Below are 15,341 nucleotides of genomic sequence, written 5' to 3' on the forward strand. Positions count from 1 at the left end.
CAACCTTTCTCTCTCTCTCTCTCTCTCTCTCTCTGTCTCTCTCTCTCTCTCTCTCTCTCTCTCTCTCTCTGTGTGTGTGTGTGTGTGTGTGTGTGTGTGTGTTTAATGTTTGGTGTTTAAATCGACTAAGCCCTGGGGAAATGTTGGATAAACAGAGTTTTACCCAGAGAAAGTCATAGGCCTTGATCCACCAAGTGGAAACAAGAACAAGCAGTAACAATTAGTCAAGAACAAAGAGGAGGAGCATCAAAAAATCATTAGAAACTTCAAAGGTACCGTGAAGTGGAACAATGGACTCCAAGTGCCTTGGTGACACATGAAAGGGGTCACATGTCTTCCTGGTGACACCATAAATGTATTCATAGAACAGGCACTTAATCTCTTATAACACCACACAGCTGGTCATTCCCTGGGTCCCAGACTGTATCTTTTGGGGATCATTGAAAATACAGAAACCAAAAAAAAAAAAAAAATGAAGACAATATATTTAAAGGCAACCATAGTGGTGTAATGAACACTAAAAGCTTAGAGGTGGCCAGTAGTGTGGGAAGGATTAGGAAAGCTTTACTTTATTTACAGGAAGGAGTAATAGATGATTGTTAAGTCTCATAAATGGACATGTAAGCAGAATGATGATATGTCCCACTTTAATATATATATATATATATATATATATATATATATATATATATATATATATATATATATACCACAGGGAGATAGAGTGGTTTCCTGGATAAAGTGTTTTACATGAGGACCTGCGTTTAGATCATAATATAAGCTAGGCTTGGCTTGGGCACTTGTAGCCCCGTGTCTGGGAGACAGAGAATCCTAGAAGTTCACTCAGAAGCCAATGGATTCAGTTAGTGATCCTATCTCAAAACTTAGGCCGAGAACAGTAGAGAAAGGCACCCAGGGTCTACCTCTAACCTCCACGTGTTCACACACAGACAACTGCACCTAAACACACTTGTGTGCACACACACAGAGAGAGAGAAACACACACACATCACACATAACACATTCACTTATGGTCTTGTGTTTTCTTTTTTCTTTCTTATGCAAGAGTTCCAAGCTAGAGTTCTACATGTGCTAGGCAAAATACTCTACCAACAAGCCACACCGACAGCTCCAATATGTTTTGAGTAACATGATAATGAATTAATGAGCAGAACCTTTAAGGAGCAGAGGAAATGCTGAGTGAGCAGTCTTGAGTGAATGTGTATTTTGACATGGGCATAGCCACGTTGAGGACTACAGGACCACATGGGACTATTGGCAGAACCATTACTCATATGACCCAGTCTCAAGAGGAACGGCAAAGCTTTTCTTGGGAGTCTCAATGTGAGTTTTTATGAACAATTGCTCAGTGACTGCAGCTCCCTCCTCCAGGGTGTTCACAGCCTGAGTACTTAATTACAGAGACCTTCCTAGGTTAGCTCACCCCCAGCTCCTATACTCTTTCTGATAAACACACTGAAGACCCAGGTTGCAATGTTGTTAGAACCCTACCCAATCCCAGCTTCACTGTATGTGTGTCTGTCATTTCTTCATTCCCTTGCTGACATTGCCAGGGTCCTGGGACTCAAACCACACTGATCCCAGGAAGAACATATGTGCACATAAGATTTACCTGATTAAAGTAGTCATTATTTAAAGTCAAGATAATCTGAAGTAATGTTGCTAAATAGGCACTTATGGAATCCCTACTATGTTCATGGCATTTCCCAGGTGGTAAACACTTAAAACGCTACTGAACAAGAAGAAACTAAAATACATGCCATTTTGTCATTAGCAGCTATGGAAAGAAGCACACAATAGATGTGAACAGTAAGGTTATATATTTCCATTGATGGGTGGAACTCACATGCAATAAATGTGTAGCTATTAAGTGTACATCTGTGTGAGTTTCATATCTGAATTCTGTGTGTGATTACCATCTAGATCTATCTAGATAAGGAACATTCTCAGCACTACATAAGCTCCTGTCAGTAAATGACCCTGCCAAAGTCAACATGCATTTGGCCCAATCTTCCCATCTATAGACAAGGATAAAGAATGCACGCTCCACATGTCTGGATCAACATTATGTCATTGTCAACATTAATCAATATTATGTCTACATGCTGTGGTGTAGAACATCACTACAGTTATCTTAACCTTTTTTTTTTTTTAAGATGTTTTTATTTTATGTATCTGAGAACACTGCCACTGTCTTTAGAAACACCAGAAGAGGGCATCAGATCCCATTACACATGGTTTCGAGCCATCATGCAGTTGCTGGGAATTGAACTCAGGACTTCTGGAAGAACAGTCACTGCTCTTAACCACTGAGCTATCTCTCCAGCCCCATTTATCTTAACTTATAATATACTACTTCATTACATGATAATGGCTTTATACTAGTAAACTACACCTGATTTATTCATCTTCTGCTGATGAAATTGAAAAGTAAACAGTTTCCCACATTCTTGCCTCAGTATTACATGGCTTTTGGAAGATAAAAGCTTTCGTTCTGGTTGGGAGACAGTTCTAGGTAAGAGGTCACTACTTGTTCAACACTAGTTGATATTGTCAATGTCCCACAGTGGTTACACTCTGGGACACTGCATTACATAAGTTCCAGTACTTCATAAAATTACCAGCCATTGTCAGCCCGTTGCATCTTAGCCATTCTAGTTGGCCTACGTTAGGATATTACAGTGTTTACAATGACTCTTCTAGTTAATGGTGCTTGTTGTCATTTTATAGGCTAATAGGCTACTTGGATATTCACTTTTAGTAAATACCTGTTTAAGCCTTGATTCATTTTGTACAGTATCTTGCTTTTGAATAAGAGGTCTTTGTTGAGTAGCCATGTTCTCCCATCCGAGCATGGGCCTGAATGCCTACCCATAAACCAGCTCTTTCTGGAACCATGAATGGGAATCACTAAGATACTGAATCTCCTTGAACTTGCTCTTCGGTGTTGTTTTAAATTGCTTCACGAATACATGAAGCAAATGCAGACTGGTGAAGGAGGTGTCTGAACAGACAAGGTTATGAACACCAACACAGTACATAAAAGGATGTGAAGTACCACAAAGCAGGTCTCCCTACTGGCTTTTGAACTAGAGACTTCAGAAGGGCCAAAGCAACAGCCTTCAATATTGAAGATCGTCTATCTACAAAGGGTCTTGAATCCACTGGAATCAGGCTCCTTGCCAGCTGTCTGTTGGTGTGACGAACGACCAAAGAAAAACAATGTAAGGGGAAAATGATTTATTCTGGTTCATGATGCAGGAAGAACAGCTCACAGGAGCAGGGAAAAAGAGTGGTAGGAGAGGGTCACAGATGCAGGGACAAGTGCTGGGGTCACAGCACACCTAGCTCATAGCTTGTCTCAGGAACCAGAGCAAGCAGAAGAGTGGCTTGGCTACAGTGGTCAACGCTCCTAGCAATCTACTGTCACCATATGGACCCCCACCTGCCGGAAAGCCCACTGCTGCCCCAAATAGCCATGAGTATCTGAACACATGAGTCTCTAGGTGGTGGGGGGGCAGGGGGCTTTAGCTTTAGAAGGCTACTTTGCTAATGAAAAGGAATTGCTAGGGCTTTTAAGACACTGTGTTGGGCAGGGATTGGATGACCAAAAAGAGAGGGGGGGGGGAGCTGGTGAGGCTTGGGATCTGGAACAGGATGGAAGGAAGGAAGAAGGAAAAGTTGGCTCTGGGGCTGCAGGGATCCTGCCTGCTCTCAGGGCTCCTGGCAAACTAAGGAGATCTGGTATCTTTATCCTACAGCCCACTCTGTCAAGGTCCTACTTGCTGCCCCAAGTTGCCATCTTTGTGAACATGGGTCTTGGGAGGAAGCGACTGGTCTTCATGTAGTCGGAGATCTTCTTCAGGCCCTGTGAGTGAGGACAGAGCAGGAGGTCAGGTCAGGAGCCCCATTGAAGTAAGAAGCCCCACTCCAGAAGCAGCTTTCCCTGTAGACCCTAATATTCAAGTCCTAGAAAGGGAAATCCTCGGTTACCTATGTGAAGATGCCTGTGCATCAGGATTGAGCCCATTATAGATTATGATCTACTCTCAGAAAACCCACTCCATCCTCCAAGATCAGTCACTGTGCCTACATGTCAGCAAAGAAACTGAGGTCCATAGCAGTTATGTGGCTTCCTCCTGCTGGCACAGTCCATGGGACAGGACCCGAGTCAAGCTGGCTCTGTAGCTCCCATTCTGTTCCCTCACTGCCCAGTCCTTTCCTGTCTTTCCACAGGAGACCCTGTCACTCCTCGCCTTCACAGACATGATCCATTCTCACAGGGAACATCCTCCTTGCTGGTTTACACAGAAACCTCCTGTAGCAGGACAAGGATGTCCACAACAGGCCAGTGTAGCAGGACAGAGAGCCAGGACCTGAGTCAGGGACCCAGCAAACCCCAGATCAAATGCACAAGGGGAAGAGGGCCAGCTAAGGATGCTGAGCCAGGTCTAATTGTTCTCCTGCAAGCAGAGGTCCAACCTGCTCTCTGTGGAGCCTCAGGCCAATCTCACCGAGTCCCAAAGCTGCCTCATATCCAGCCCTGCTCCAGAGGGCCATGCAAAGAGACACTGGGAGTGTTTGTCCCACCTTTCCAGGAGAGCCTGCTCAGATCATTTCTGCAGGGTTCAGAGACCTACAGCTGACTGCAATCAAGAAACCAGGTGCAGCAGGCCTCAGGCTGCAGCCCTCAGCTCTTCCATGCTTCCCTATCATGACCATACCAGCTTCAAGGCCACTGGGTCAGGACCAGACCCAGGGCTGGTGAAACCAGCTGAGAAGATGTATCACTTGATATAGGGACAAGATTACAGACTACAAGCCTATTGTTCTAATGCCTGCAGTTTCCCCAAATCTCTGAAAGCATATTCTGTGGGTGCTAAGTAGACTCTGGGGGACCCATGACTAGCTATGCAGTGACAAGTGTAACAAGTGACAAGCTGTGACTTCCAGCCCCTGGGTGACACTGCCTGTTGTGCTCGTTGCTCTCCGCTACACCCGGTCTCTGAATGAGTTCTTTCCATGTCTCACTGGGCCTGATACTGAGCCTCATACAGAGGAGGAGGCCAGTGAATAGGAGTCAAAATAAGTATATGAATACATTGTAGAAATGGCTTCATGGAGACATGGGGGAAAGAAAGGGGCAAAGGCCCTACACCATACAACTCTTTAAGATGAAATCCTGAATAGGGCTCACATACACTCTCAAATCTAGCGCCAAAAACATCCCTGGGATTTGGCATGTGCTCAGATGGGGATGGACCTGAGAGAAGCTTTCTGAAGACCCAGAATTGTGAACATGCGGCTATTTCACACAAATCCCACCATGTCTCCTTCTCTGAACGTCTGCAGCCTACACACTCCTGCCATGTTCTGCCTTTCCCCAGCATTCTGGACTGAGAAACAGAACAAGGACCTGAGGCTCTTCCTTTTGACACAAAATAGAAAATATCTACTCCCTGCTGACCTTAGAGGCCAGACACCCCCAGGGAGCTGGGCACAAGCTCTGCTACTAAGGGACTTAGCCTCTATAGTCTGTTTCCTTATCTGTCCAATGGGACTCATAATTCAATCTGCTGTGCAAGTTGGTTGTAATGATAAATTTTATCCAATAGATAATGTATGCTGAGCCAGAAAGCAAGCACCCAGTACATGCTACTGGGTTTCCTGATTTTAAGCTCAGTTCCAGGACTAAGAGCCTTGTAAGCAAAGTGGGGAAGGAAGGACCTCAAAGAAGAACGAGGATTTAGAGCGTCCGTCACCTCAAAGCGCGCTATGAAGTCCTTCAGGTTTGGGAACGCGTCCAGGCACTTGGCCTCAAACACTTGGTTCCTCTCAAGCACATCGTAAGCAATGAAATCCACAAAGGTGATCTGTAGGAAGCCGAGGGTGAGTGTGCTTGATCAGGTAACCTGGGAAGGATGGCAGCTCCTCCTCCCCACGCCCTCTCCTTTACCTTGTCCCCTGCGAACCATGGCCGCTTGCCCAGGAACTCAGAGTAAAGCTTCATCATTCCAGGCAGTTGCTCCAGGTACCCCTGCTTCAGCTTCTCCTAGAGCAGAAAACACTGTGATCACCCTCAGTCACAAGATTCCGGGCAGAGGCTGCCCAAACAGGGCAGAGGTGCAGCCACCTTCCCGAGACTAGGCCTGGGTTAGTTCTGCTTTAATTTATGATGTCACTATTATTAATTCATTATGTCTATTGATTAGAGTCCTACAGGCACCAGATCCAATATCAGAGGTGATGAGGAGTCACACAGGGGCACGCTGTCCCTGGGACTCACCACAGATGCTCAGAACAACTCTTGTGAGTCACACTCAGGACTGTGTGAGCAGGTTCTCGCATTCAGATGTTATGTGAGTCAGAGAGGCAAATAACTAAAGCACTCTAGAAGAGAAGTTGAATGTTCTACACAGTAAAGTGACAGGAAGGAGAATATTAGGACTCTGGGAAAGTTTCAGAAGTGTGACTGGGCGAGAGGAGACGAGGCGAGAAGAGGCTTGGCCAGCTGTAGACTGCCTTTTGGGAACACGTCCTTATTACTGTGAATATCCCAAACATGGCTCTGGGTATCTGGTTGGGAAGAGTCCCCAGGCAATGGCTCCCATCCATTTCCAGCTTACTCCACTTTTTCTCATTGTTGGAATGTGTGCTATAGAGGCAATGATGACGTAAGCTGAGTAGAAGATCTAACCCAGGGCAGAAATGGGTGGTCAGGGCTGAGAGATTCTAAACACAGCCTTTCCTACCCAGCTACCGACGCTGGACCGTGGAGTGTTTGCTCTAGTTGCTGAAGTTCATTGTAAGTGCCATTTGACAAGACTCTGAGTTTAAGGGTCACTCTGTTGGCAGGGTGTGTGTGTGTGTGTGTGTGTGTGTGTGTGTGTGTGTGTGTACATGCATGGAGGGTTTGAGTTTTGTTTGGGTGCTTTTGATTTTGAGACAGTGTAACCAGGAAGGCCTTAACCTTAGTCCGTCTCGGTCTCCACACTGTGCCACCATGACTCTGCTGGCAGTTCAGGACATCATCCGTAGGTGAGCAGCACTAAGACGTTTAGATGCTAAGCACACACAGCAGATGAAAGTAAAGGTACAAGCTCTGGTCCCCCCCACCTCATCCAGCCCAGAGCAGGACTCACAAAGTCAGCGTTGTAGCAAAGTCTCGCCAGCACCATGCGGTTGTCCATAAGCTGATTCTCCAGAATGTCCACACGAATCCTCTCCTCTTCTGTCTCCCCACCTGTGAAAAACACAGCCCAGACTCACTCTCAACATGCCACCCTGGCCAAGCCCAGCTGGTGGCCATTGTTCCCCACCCCTGCGGCCAGCCCCACTCACACAGGTTGTGCTTCCGGCCAAGGTAGCGCAGGATGGCATTGCTCTGCGTGATCTTGTGTGACCCATCAATCAAGTAAGGCAGCTGGATAGGCAAGCAGGGAGGGTGAGATGAGATAACGGGTCCCTCCATCCCTTCCCTAGGTGAAGACTGACACGGGGCCTGGCACTCAGTGTGCCTGCCATGGAAAACCTTCTATGAAAACACTGGCTCACTGAAAAGAAGAGCTGGAATATAGCCCATCACAGAAAGATGGTGTGGACAACCAGGAATGCGAAGATGAAAACCAAAGGATGGATCCCAGAACTCCTCATCTGTACAAATAGGGACACCACCACCGTCTCCATACCTCCCCTCCCCTGTACCTACATTAGGAAAGTCCAGGCCCAGCTTGAATTTCTCACTCAGCCATTGGCTTTGGTCATAGTCAGGAGCTGTGGTGGACAAGATAATATGAAATCAAGGGACCCATGTGTTCAAACCCCTTTCCCAAGACTTTCCCAAGGAGTCAGAGACAAGACTCTCCGAGGCAGTAGACCTGCAAGCTGACTCACAAAGTCACACCGTAAGCTTTCAAGGATGAAGATGTGTGTAAGGGCTGTGAGCTCCTTCATCACTAAAGCTTACGAAAGATTTAGCCAATTGCTAGAGGAATGGAGCCCAGTTATAAATACAGAGTACACTCAAATCTTTCCTTAGCATCTTCCATTGGTAAATCAAACCACACCATCAAGGGTTTTGGAAGGGGCATGTTGTAGCTCCAACAAAAAGCTGAGTGATGGGGTTGGTTGCTGGGCAACAATGGGCAGGAATTGGGCAGGGATCTGACTAGAAAGGATGCAGTCACCGTCACCCATGGTGTATCTCTTCTCCTCATAGCTTGAGTCTGTGTATTCCAGGAGCAGGCGAATGGCATGGGCTAGCTGTAAGAGACAAGAGATGGTAAGATTCTTTACCCCTTCTACATGAGTCCTCATTCTCTGGCCTAGTTTCACTATGTCCATGGATGGACCAGAACACACACACACACACACACACACACACACACACCTGCAAGAGCACGCCTCCATTGACTACACGGATCCTTGCCCCTTCTCCAAGTCCTACCCTGCATTCGGACCCCTTACTCACCCCACGGATGTCCCAGTAACCCAGTGTCATGGGCATGGTGCCGAGGTTTGAACGGACAGGCTCAGTGTCAATCTAGCCTTGACTGTTCAGAGAGCTGCCAGAAACAGACTGGCTTCGCTTTGTCAGGTCTTCAGACTGCCCTTCCCCACCCCCTAGTTGTGGCCAATACCAGCGTCCAGGAGCAAGGCCAGGCCCGCCCCCAGAGCCAAGGCTGCCAAGCTCAGAGGTTGTTATGGTGGTTGCTTGGCTGAGTGCCAAGAGCGAAAGGCGGGGCTGGGTTTGCTAGTTTTTTATTCGTGGTGCTGGGCTTCTGCTGTAGGGCTGATGATTTCTACCCTCTGGTTTAGATGGCAGCAGCAGTTCCCAGTGATGTCAGTTCGCAAGGCCTAGGACCTTGACAACTGTATCCTGAGGGCAAAATTATCTTTTATACTGTGAATACTTAAAAAAAAATGAAGAACTGGAAAACATGATAATACAAATATATATTCATGAATGCACAACAATTTTTTCTGATAAAATTTATTTCAATTAGGGGTGTGTGTGTGTGTGTGTGTGTGTGTGTGTGTGTGTGCGTGTCCTGGATCACATGGTAAATGTATCTGGGGTTTTTTTCTGTTTTTTATTCTGATATATATTAATCTTTGAAAAAATTAACGAAAGAAATGAGTACCCACTTATCGTCTGTATACTGTGGTGCTGTATCCCTTGGTCGGGTGCCCTCCACTAAACTCCGCCCTCCTTGACTTGCCTTTCCCTATCTCATGAGTACACAATCTTATAACCAAGATTCATGTCATTTTCTTTCCCACCAACGCCATGCTGGGGGTGTGTGAGACCCTGGAGGAGCTGTGATTGATAATCATCTCTGCCGAGCTGCCTCCCCACCAGGCCTTCACATGGACCTGTGACTTCTGACAATTGACGAACATGTTTCTCTTTACAGAGCCTTGAAAGTCTTGTGCCCAATTCCCGAGGAACAAATGTTCTTTGTCTTATGTTTCTTTTTGATCCTTTTCTCTTTTGCGATGGTTTCAGAGGCTGGCCTTGGGAACCTGTGTAACCCAGGCTGGCCTTGGATTAGGCTCAGTTCTGTCTCAGCTTCCAGTGCTAAGGTTAAGGGCATGGAGCGCCACACCTGTCTCTTTTAGGATGCACCGCCAACTCACTCAGATCTTAACTCTTTTAAACATGTTTTATGTTTATGTTGGTTTCATTTGGTTGTGTTAAAATGTAGCTGAGGGTGAGGAAACGTGCCTTAGTTTGAGATAGAATTGCACTGATATTTTTTTAGACCACCTTTTATTAACTTCTTCTGATCTCAGCGACATTGTGGGGCAGACAAGGTTCCAGCCACAAAGTGCCCTTCATGTTCTAGAGACCCGATGAAGGCTGCCTGCACTGGGGGCATCCTTCTTAGTCCACTTGGATCCCTGTGAACCAGGCTCTATTAGGGTCTCCAGACAGTCCTTAGAGGCAATGCTGAAAGCTGGGATGACAGTCAAAGCAAGTGTGACTCAAGCCTTATGGGGACCAGACAGGTCCTCATATGCAGGGACCTCACTGGGGTATAGTGCAGATAAGACGTGCCTCTGTAGCACACGTGTTGGAAGTACAGAGCCTAAAGATGGTGGGGGTGGGCTCCCCCAGCTTCTCAGCACAGCATAGCCACTGCCGGACAGGACAGTGAAGCCAGCTTCAGGGACGGTCACTTCAGGAGGCCACTGAGTTGAAGGAAAAGAAGAAGCTGGGACAAGAATGGGACAGGGATCAGGGAACAGGCAAGATGGTGCCAGAGCAGCGGGGAGATAACCGTGACTGAGACTTTAGGGCTCCCATTCTGTTCCATCTCTGCCTGGTCCCTTCCTGTCTTCCCACAGAACACCCTGTCACTCCTCGCCTTCACAGACATGATCCTTTCTCACAGGAAACATCCTCCTTGCTGGTTTACACAGAAACCTCCTGTAACAGGACAAGGACGTCCACAACAGGCCAGTGCAGCAGGACAGAGAGCCCAGACCTGAGCCAGTGACCCAGCAAACCCCAGATCAAATGCACAAGTGGAGGAGGGCCAGTTTAGGATGCTGAGCCAGGTCTAACTGTTCTCCTGCAAGCAGAGGTCCAACCTGCTCTCTGTGGAGCCTCAGGCCAATCTCACCGAGTCCCAAAGCTGCCTCATAGCCAGCCCTGCTCCAGAGGGCCATGCAGAGAGACACTGGGAGTGTTTGTCCCATCTTACCAGGAGAGCCTGCTCAGATCATTTCTGCAGGGTTCAGAGACCTACAGCTGACGGTTATCAAGAAACCAGGTACAGCGGGCCTTGGGCTGCAGCCCTCAGCTCTCCAGTTCATCCTTCTCACAGCCATGGGAAGCTTTGCACAGCCATCAACACTATGATTCCCGCAGCAGAACCAGAGCCAAAGAGAATCTGAGAAAGAGGAGCACTTGATGTAGAGAAGACTCCAGACTGCAAACCTGTTGTGCTGATGCCTCCAGTCCCCAGATCTAACAGAGTGGCTTCTGTACACATCAAGTGGACTCTGGGGGACCCATGGCTAGCTGTGAAAGTACAGGTTATTGTGATTCCCAGGAGCAGTAGGTGGGACCGTGACTTGCATGCCTCTTGCTCTCTGCTGGACTTAGTCACTGGATGGAAAGTCACCCACACAGCTCGTTGTGCTTCACACGTAGACAATAACCGAGTACCGATGAGAATATATAACCCCATCTCCCAGGTATCAAACCAGACACCCAGAGAATGAAGAAGGAACACTTGAGAGGGAAGGAAACTGCCCCATTTAATGTCAGGATTGCAGTCTGCCAACTAGGGGGCTGGAGAGATGGTTCAGTGGCTAAGAGTGATTGCTAGGCAACCATGAGGACCTGAGTTCTGATCCCCGTGTCCATGTAGCAAGCTAGGCATAGGTTCAGCCCACATGTAGCCATAGCATTGAGGAGTGGCGACAGGAGCATGGCTGGAGCTTGCTGGCTAAAAGTCCATCGGAAACATGAGCTGGGCTACCAGATTCAGGTAGAGACCATAAGGTGCAAAGTGGTAGAGAACCCCTGACGGCTTGACGCGTCCTCATGTGTATGTGTGCACACGTGAGTGCACGCATGCACGTGCATACACACATACACACACACTTCTTCCAACTGAGTCTCCTACATGTCTGCTCAAATCTAGCACCAACTATATCCCTTGGATCTCTGTTTCTCCCATTGGGGATTTAAGTCACTAAGGTATTCTGGAGAGGGAATATGAATAGTCTTGTGATCCTTCACCTCAGCCCTTTATTTCGATTTCCTAAGGCCCTAGGCTGACATGTTCACCCCTCCCAGGGATCCTGGAGCAGGAAACACAGCCTATGCAATGACCTGAGGCCTCTCCTTTAGTTCAAAACAGGGATATTCACAGTCTGCTGTCTTCAGACTTCAGAGACCAACAGAGAAGCCCTGCACAGTTATCACTAGTACCAGGTTCTCAAGCAAGTGACTGAGTCTCTACCATTGGCTTCCTTATCTGTCCATGGGACAGGTAACTCTATCTGCCTTGTGATGTTCTTATGATTCGTTTGACCCAAGGTTGTAGGATGTGAGCACCCCGTACTGGAATAAAGTTATCAATGGTCGTAGATTATTTTCCTTTTGGCTCCAGATTTAGGAACAAATTGTGGAAAGAGATTCAGAGAGAAAACATCCACTTGAGAAGAAAAGTGGTGCTCTCGGGACTGCAGTGCATACAGAGGTCTAGTTTCCCCATACTTCTGCCACCGACTTCTTCACTGATGCTAGAACCAGCGTTTCTAGGCTTCCATGAACCATGAACTGAGTCAGAACCTCAGGTGTGAGACAGGTGGGTTTTTTGTTGTTGTTGTTTTGTTGTTTTTTACTATTTTGGCTTAAGCTCACACATGGGCAGCCCACACAATAATAACAGACATTTAGTTCTTCACCTCAGATAAACCCAGGGTTTGGCCAGAGTCTCCCACAACCTGCCATCGGCCCAACCACACATACTATTCTTGGTACGCTGTAGCACAAGATGGCACCATTTTAGACGATCCTGTGAGTGCCAGAGCAAACTGTACCTCAGCAACTCCCGCCTCACCTGCACAGAGGACCTTTCTACCTTGCTTTTAGCTTGTTTTCCCTCTCCCTCTCCTTTCCATACTTGAATTATAAGTCATCTAAGGACAGGGTCGTCAGGCGGAGCACCTGTCAGGGAGTTTGTCTCTCCCTCTCCTGAGGGCCCTTCCAGATAGCACAGGCCTAAACAGAGGACCACAAGTAACCACTTTCTTATCACAAATTAACTAGGCCCTCTGTTCTTCCAAAAGCCCTTATCCAGAAATGACCTTGGGACTTTTCAAAAAGAGATACAAACCCACACAGCCTCCTTCAGTTTGGTTGGGTGGTATCAGCTGACCTTGTTCTCCTATCACAACCTTCTCCCTCCCAGTCGTTCTCACGGGGACCTTAGAAAACAATCCTAGAACTTCAGACCCCACCAAGCTGTGCTTCCTCCCTTCCTCCCTTCCCTCCGGTCTCGATAAGGCTTTTGCCTGAAGGGTCATTTGACTCAATACTTCTCTCTTGAGCCCCCTTCTCCTCTCAAACCCTAAAAGCCAACAAAGAGGAAGCACCCCAGTGAGTGGAATAAGGCTGAGGCCCTGAAAGACTCACGTGAGCTGCCCAGTCCCCTGGACTCTGAAGATGAACTGGGGACAGGCCCTAGCAGATGTATAGTTTGGGGCTCCTTCATGTCACATTCTCTGCCTCTTAGTCAAGAAGTGAAATCATCTCTGCCATACCCCTTGACAATCATAATTTGCCTAAGCACATGAGGCCACACACACATACATACGTATACACATAATGTATAAGTGTGTTTGTGTGTGTGCATGTGCGTGTGTGTGCCTGTATGTGGAGGGCAGCAGTTGATATCAGATATCTTCCTCAAGCTCTCTCTCCCTTACTTTTTGAGACAAGATCTCTCACCGGGCCAGGCTTTCATTGGTTTAGCTAAGCTGTCTGTAGAGCAAGTTCAGAGAGTTTCCATCGCCCCAGCTCAGGAATAATAAATTCATATCACAACACTTGGCTTGACCTATGCAAAGGACTAAACTCATGTCTTTGCACTTGCATGGCACACAAGTACGTTATAGACTGAGTCACATCCCCATCCTTTCCGAGTTCTTTTTAATGATTCTGTTGGCTGTCAGACTCCACATGAATGAATTTGCACATGCACACTCAGCTAGGGACTATTGAAAAGTATTTACTAACTTCTGATATAGACTGATAATAATATTAGTTTGGTTTAATATTTCTGCCTACTTAACCTTTATATAACCTTTATATACTTCTATTAACTTATCCTTTTCTTAATGTTTTTGTTGCATCTATATCTAAGTTGGTGTTTAATAAAGATCAGTGTCTTAGTCAGAGTTTCTAGTCCTATAAAGAACATCATGACCAAGAAGCAAGTTGGGGAGGAAAGAAATTATTCAGCTTACACTTCCACATTACCATTCATCACCAAAGGAAGTCAGGTCAGGAAGCAGGAGCTGATGCAGAGGCCATGGAGGGATGTTACTTACTGGCTTGCTCCCCCTGGCTTGCTCAGCTTGCCTTCTTATAGAACCCAAGACCACCAGCCCAGGGATGGCACCACCCACAATGGGCCCTCCCGCCTTGATCACTAATTGAGAAAGTGCCTTACAGCTGAATCTCATAGAGGCATTTCCTCAAGGGAGGTTCCTTTCTCTGTGATAACTCCAGCTTGTGTCAAGAAGACACACAAAACCAGCCTGTACAGTCAGTATAAAGAATTTTGTTCTTACCAGATTAATAAACATTTCTCGTCCATGAATGCTTATCTTATAATCTTTACATTTTAATTAATCATTTATTTCACAGTGACCCGCACATCTGCCTATGAGTGCTTATTTCTTAACTGCTGTAACAGGCAGCAGCTGAGACTTGGCATAAGGACAATGTCCAACAGGGCCATCCTCCAACATGTTCCAAATGACACATAGGTCTCACAAGAAGTGGTTGACAAAGGCTAGAATCCATGATCTAGCTTCCATCAAACGATGCTTCTTCATTGAATCTAGCTCCCTTGTGGAGGACCTGACAGCACTTCTAATCACACACTGCTGCTCTGGGGCCTAGGAAGGTAGATCTGCCCATCTGCAGCCACTCACTGGCAGCTGCACCTCTTAAGTGCTTAGGTGAGCGAGGGCTCCTGGGTGAAACTACAACACCTCCACATGGAAAACCTCCTGTGTCCCATTCTATGTTTTCTCAGGAACCATGTTATTTCCAGAGTCCTTATGCCAAACACTGGCACAAGCATCTCCAAAAGCAGATGTTCACAATTTCCCAAGCATTAACTTGCCAGACACCGTCATATATATAAACACGACCAGGATCTTCCCTGGATGAGCTGATGACTGAGTTTTCTTTTTGAAGATTCCTACAACACAATCACCAACAGTAGGGAATGCTTATAGCAAAACATCTTGAAAAGATAGATCACTTCCAAGTGAGGGTAGATATAGAACCTGGTGCCTGTTCACTGTCTGCCCATCAGCCTAGCACCTCTCAGAAGCAAAACTCACAGGTGAGCATGGCCAATGGAGGGACCGCATGCACACTGCAGGATGGCTGCACCACAGGATGGCCACACTGCAGGATGATGACTGAGGAATTCTGGTATAGAAGGCACACCCTCCTATAAGAACCCCAGGTGAACACTGCCAGGGCACATCATGATCTCTCTCTTTTTAAAAAGGAGTGTGTGTGTGTGTGTGTGTGTGTGTGTGTGTGTGTGTGTGTGTGT

General features: G+C 46.9%; 1 protein-coding gene and 1 pseudogene across 1 annotated transcript; both read right to left on the bottom strand.

Annotated features, from left to right (window-relative positions):
- Window positions 1-3,246: 3,246 nt before the first annotated feature.
- LOC110319755 (glutathione S-transferase Mu 7) lies at window positions 3,247-8,690 on the bottom strand. Its single transcript, XM_021195293.2, has 8 exons — window positions 8,492-8,690; window positions 8,208-8,283; window positions 7,730-7,794; window positions 7,363-7,444; window positions 7,164-7,264; window positions 5,978-6,073; window positions 5,784-5,894; window positions 3,247-3,889 (listed from the first exon to the last, which is right to left on the bottom strand). Exons 1-8 carry the CDS (start codon window positions 8,525-8,527, stop codon window positions 3,800-3,802), a joined length of 657 nt encoding a protein of 218 aa, XP_021050952.1. The 5' UTR covers window positions 8,528-8,690; the 3' UTR covers window positions 3,247-3,799.
- Window positions 8,691-14,830: 6,140 nt separating this feature from the next.
- LOC110320857 overlaps window positions 14,831-15,341 on the bottom strand; it is a 5,552-nt pseudogene continuing 5,041 nt past the window's right edge.

Source organism: Mus pahari, chromosome 4 (assembly GCF_900095145.1).
Source record: "Mus pahari chromosome 4, PAHARI_EIJ_v1.1, whole genome shotgun sequence".
NCBI classification, from domain to species: domain Eukaryota; kingdom Metazoa; phylum Chordata; class Mammalia; order Rodentia; family Muridae; genus Mus; species Mus pahari.

What these genes read in the sequence shown, in the direction of transcription:
- LOC110319755 (XM_021195293.2), bottom strand. Translation starts at nt 8,527, where the DNA reads ATGCCCATGACACTGGGTTACTGGGACATCCGTGGG. An exon ending in TGGGCCTGGACTTTCCTAAT is followed by an intron (nt 7,445 to 7,729) that starts GTAGGTACAGGG and finishes TTGCCTATCCAG; the next exon opens with CTGCCTTACTTGATTGATGG. An exon ending in TTTGCTACAACGCTGACTTT is followed by an intron (nt 6,074 to 7,163) that starts GTGAGTCCTGCT and finishes TTTCTGCTCTAG; the next exon opens with GAGAAGCTGAAGCAGGGGTA.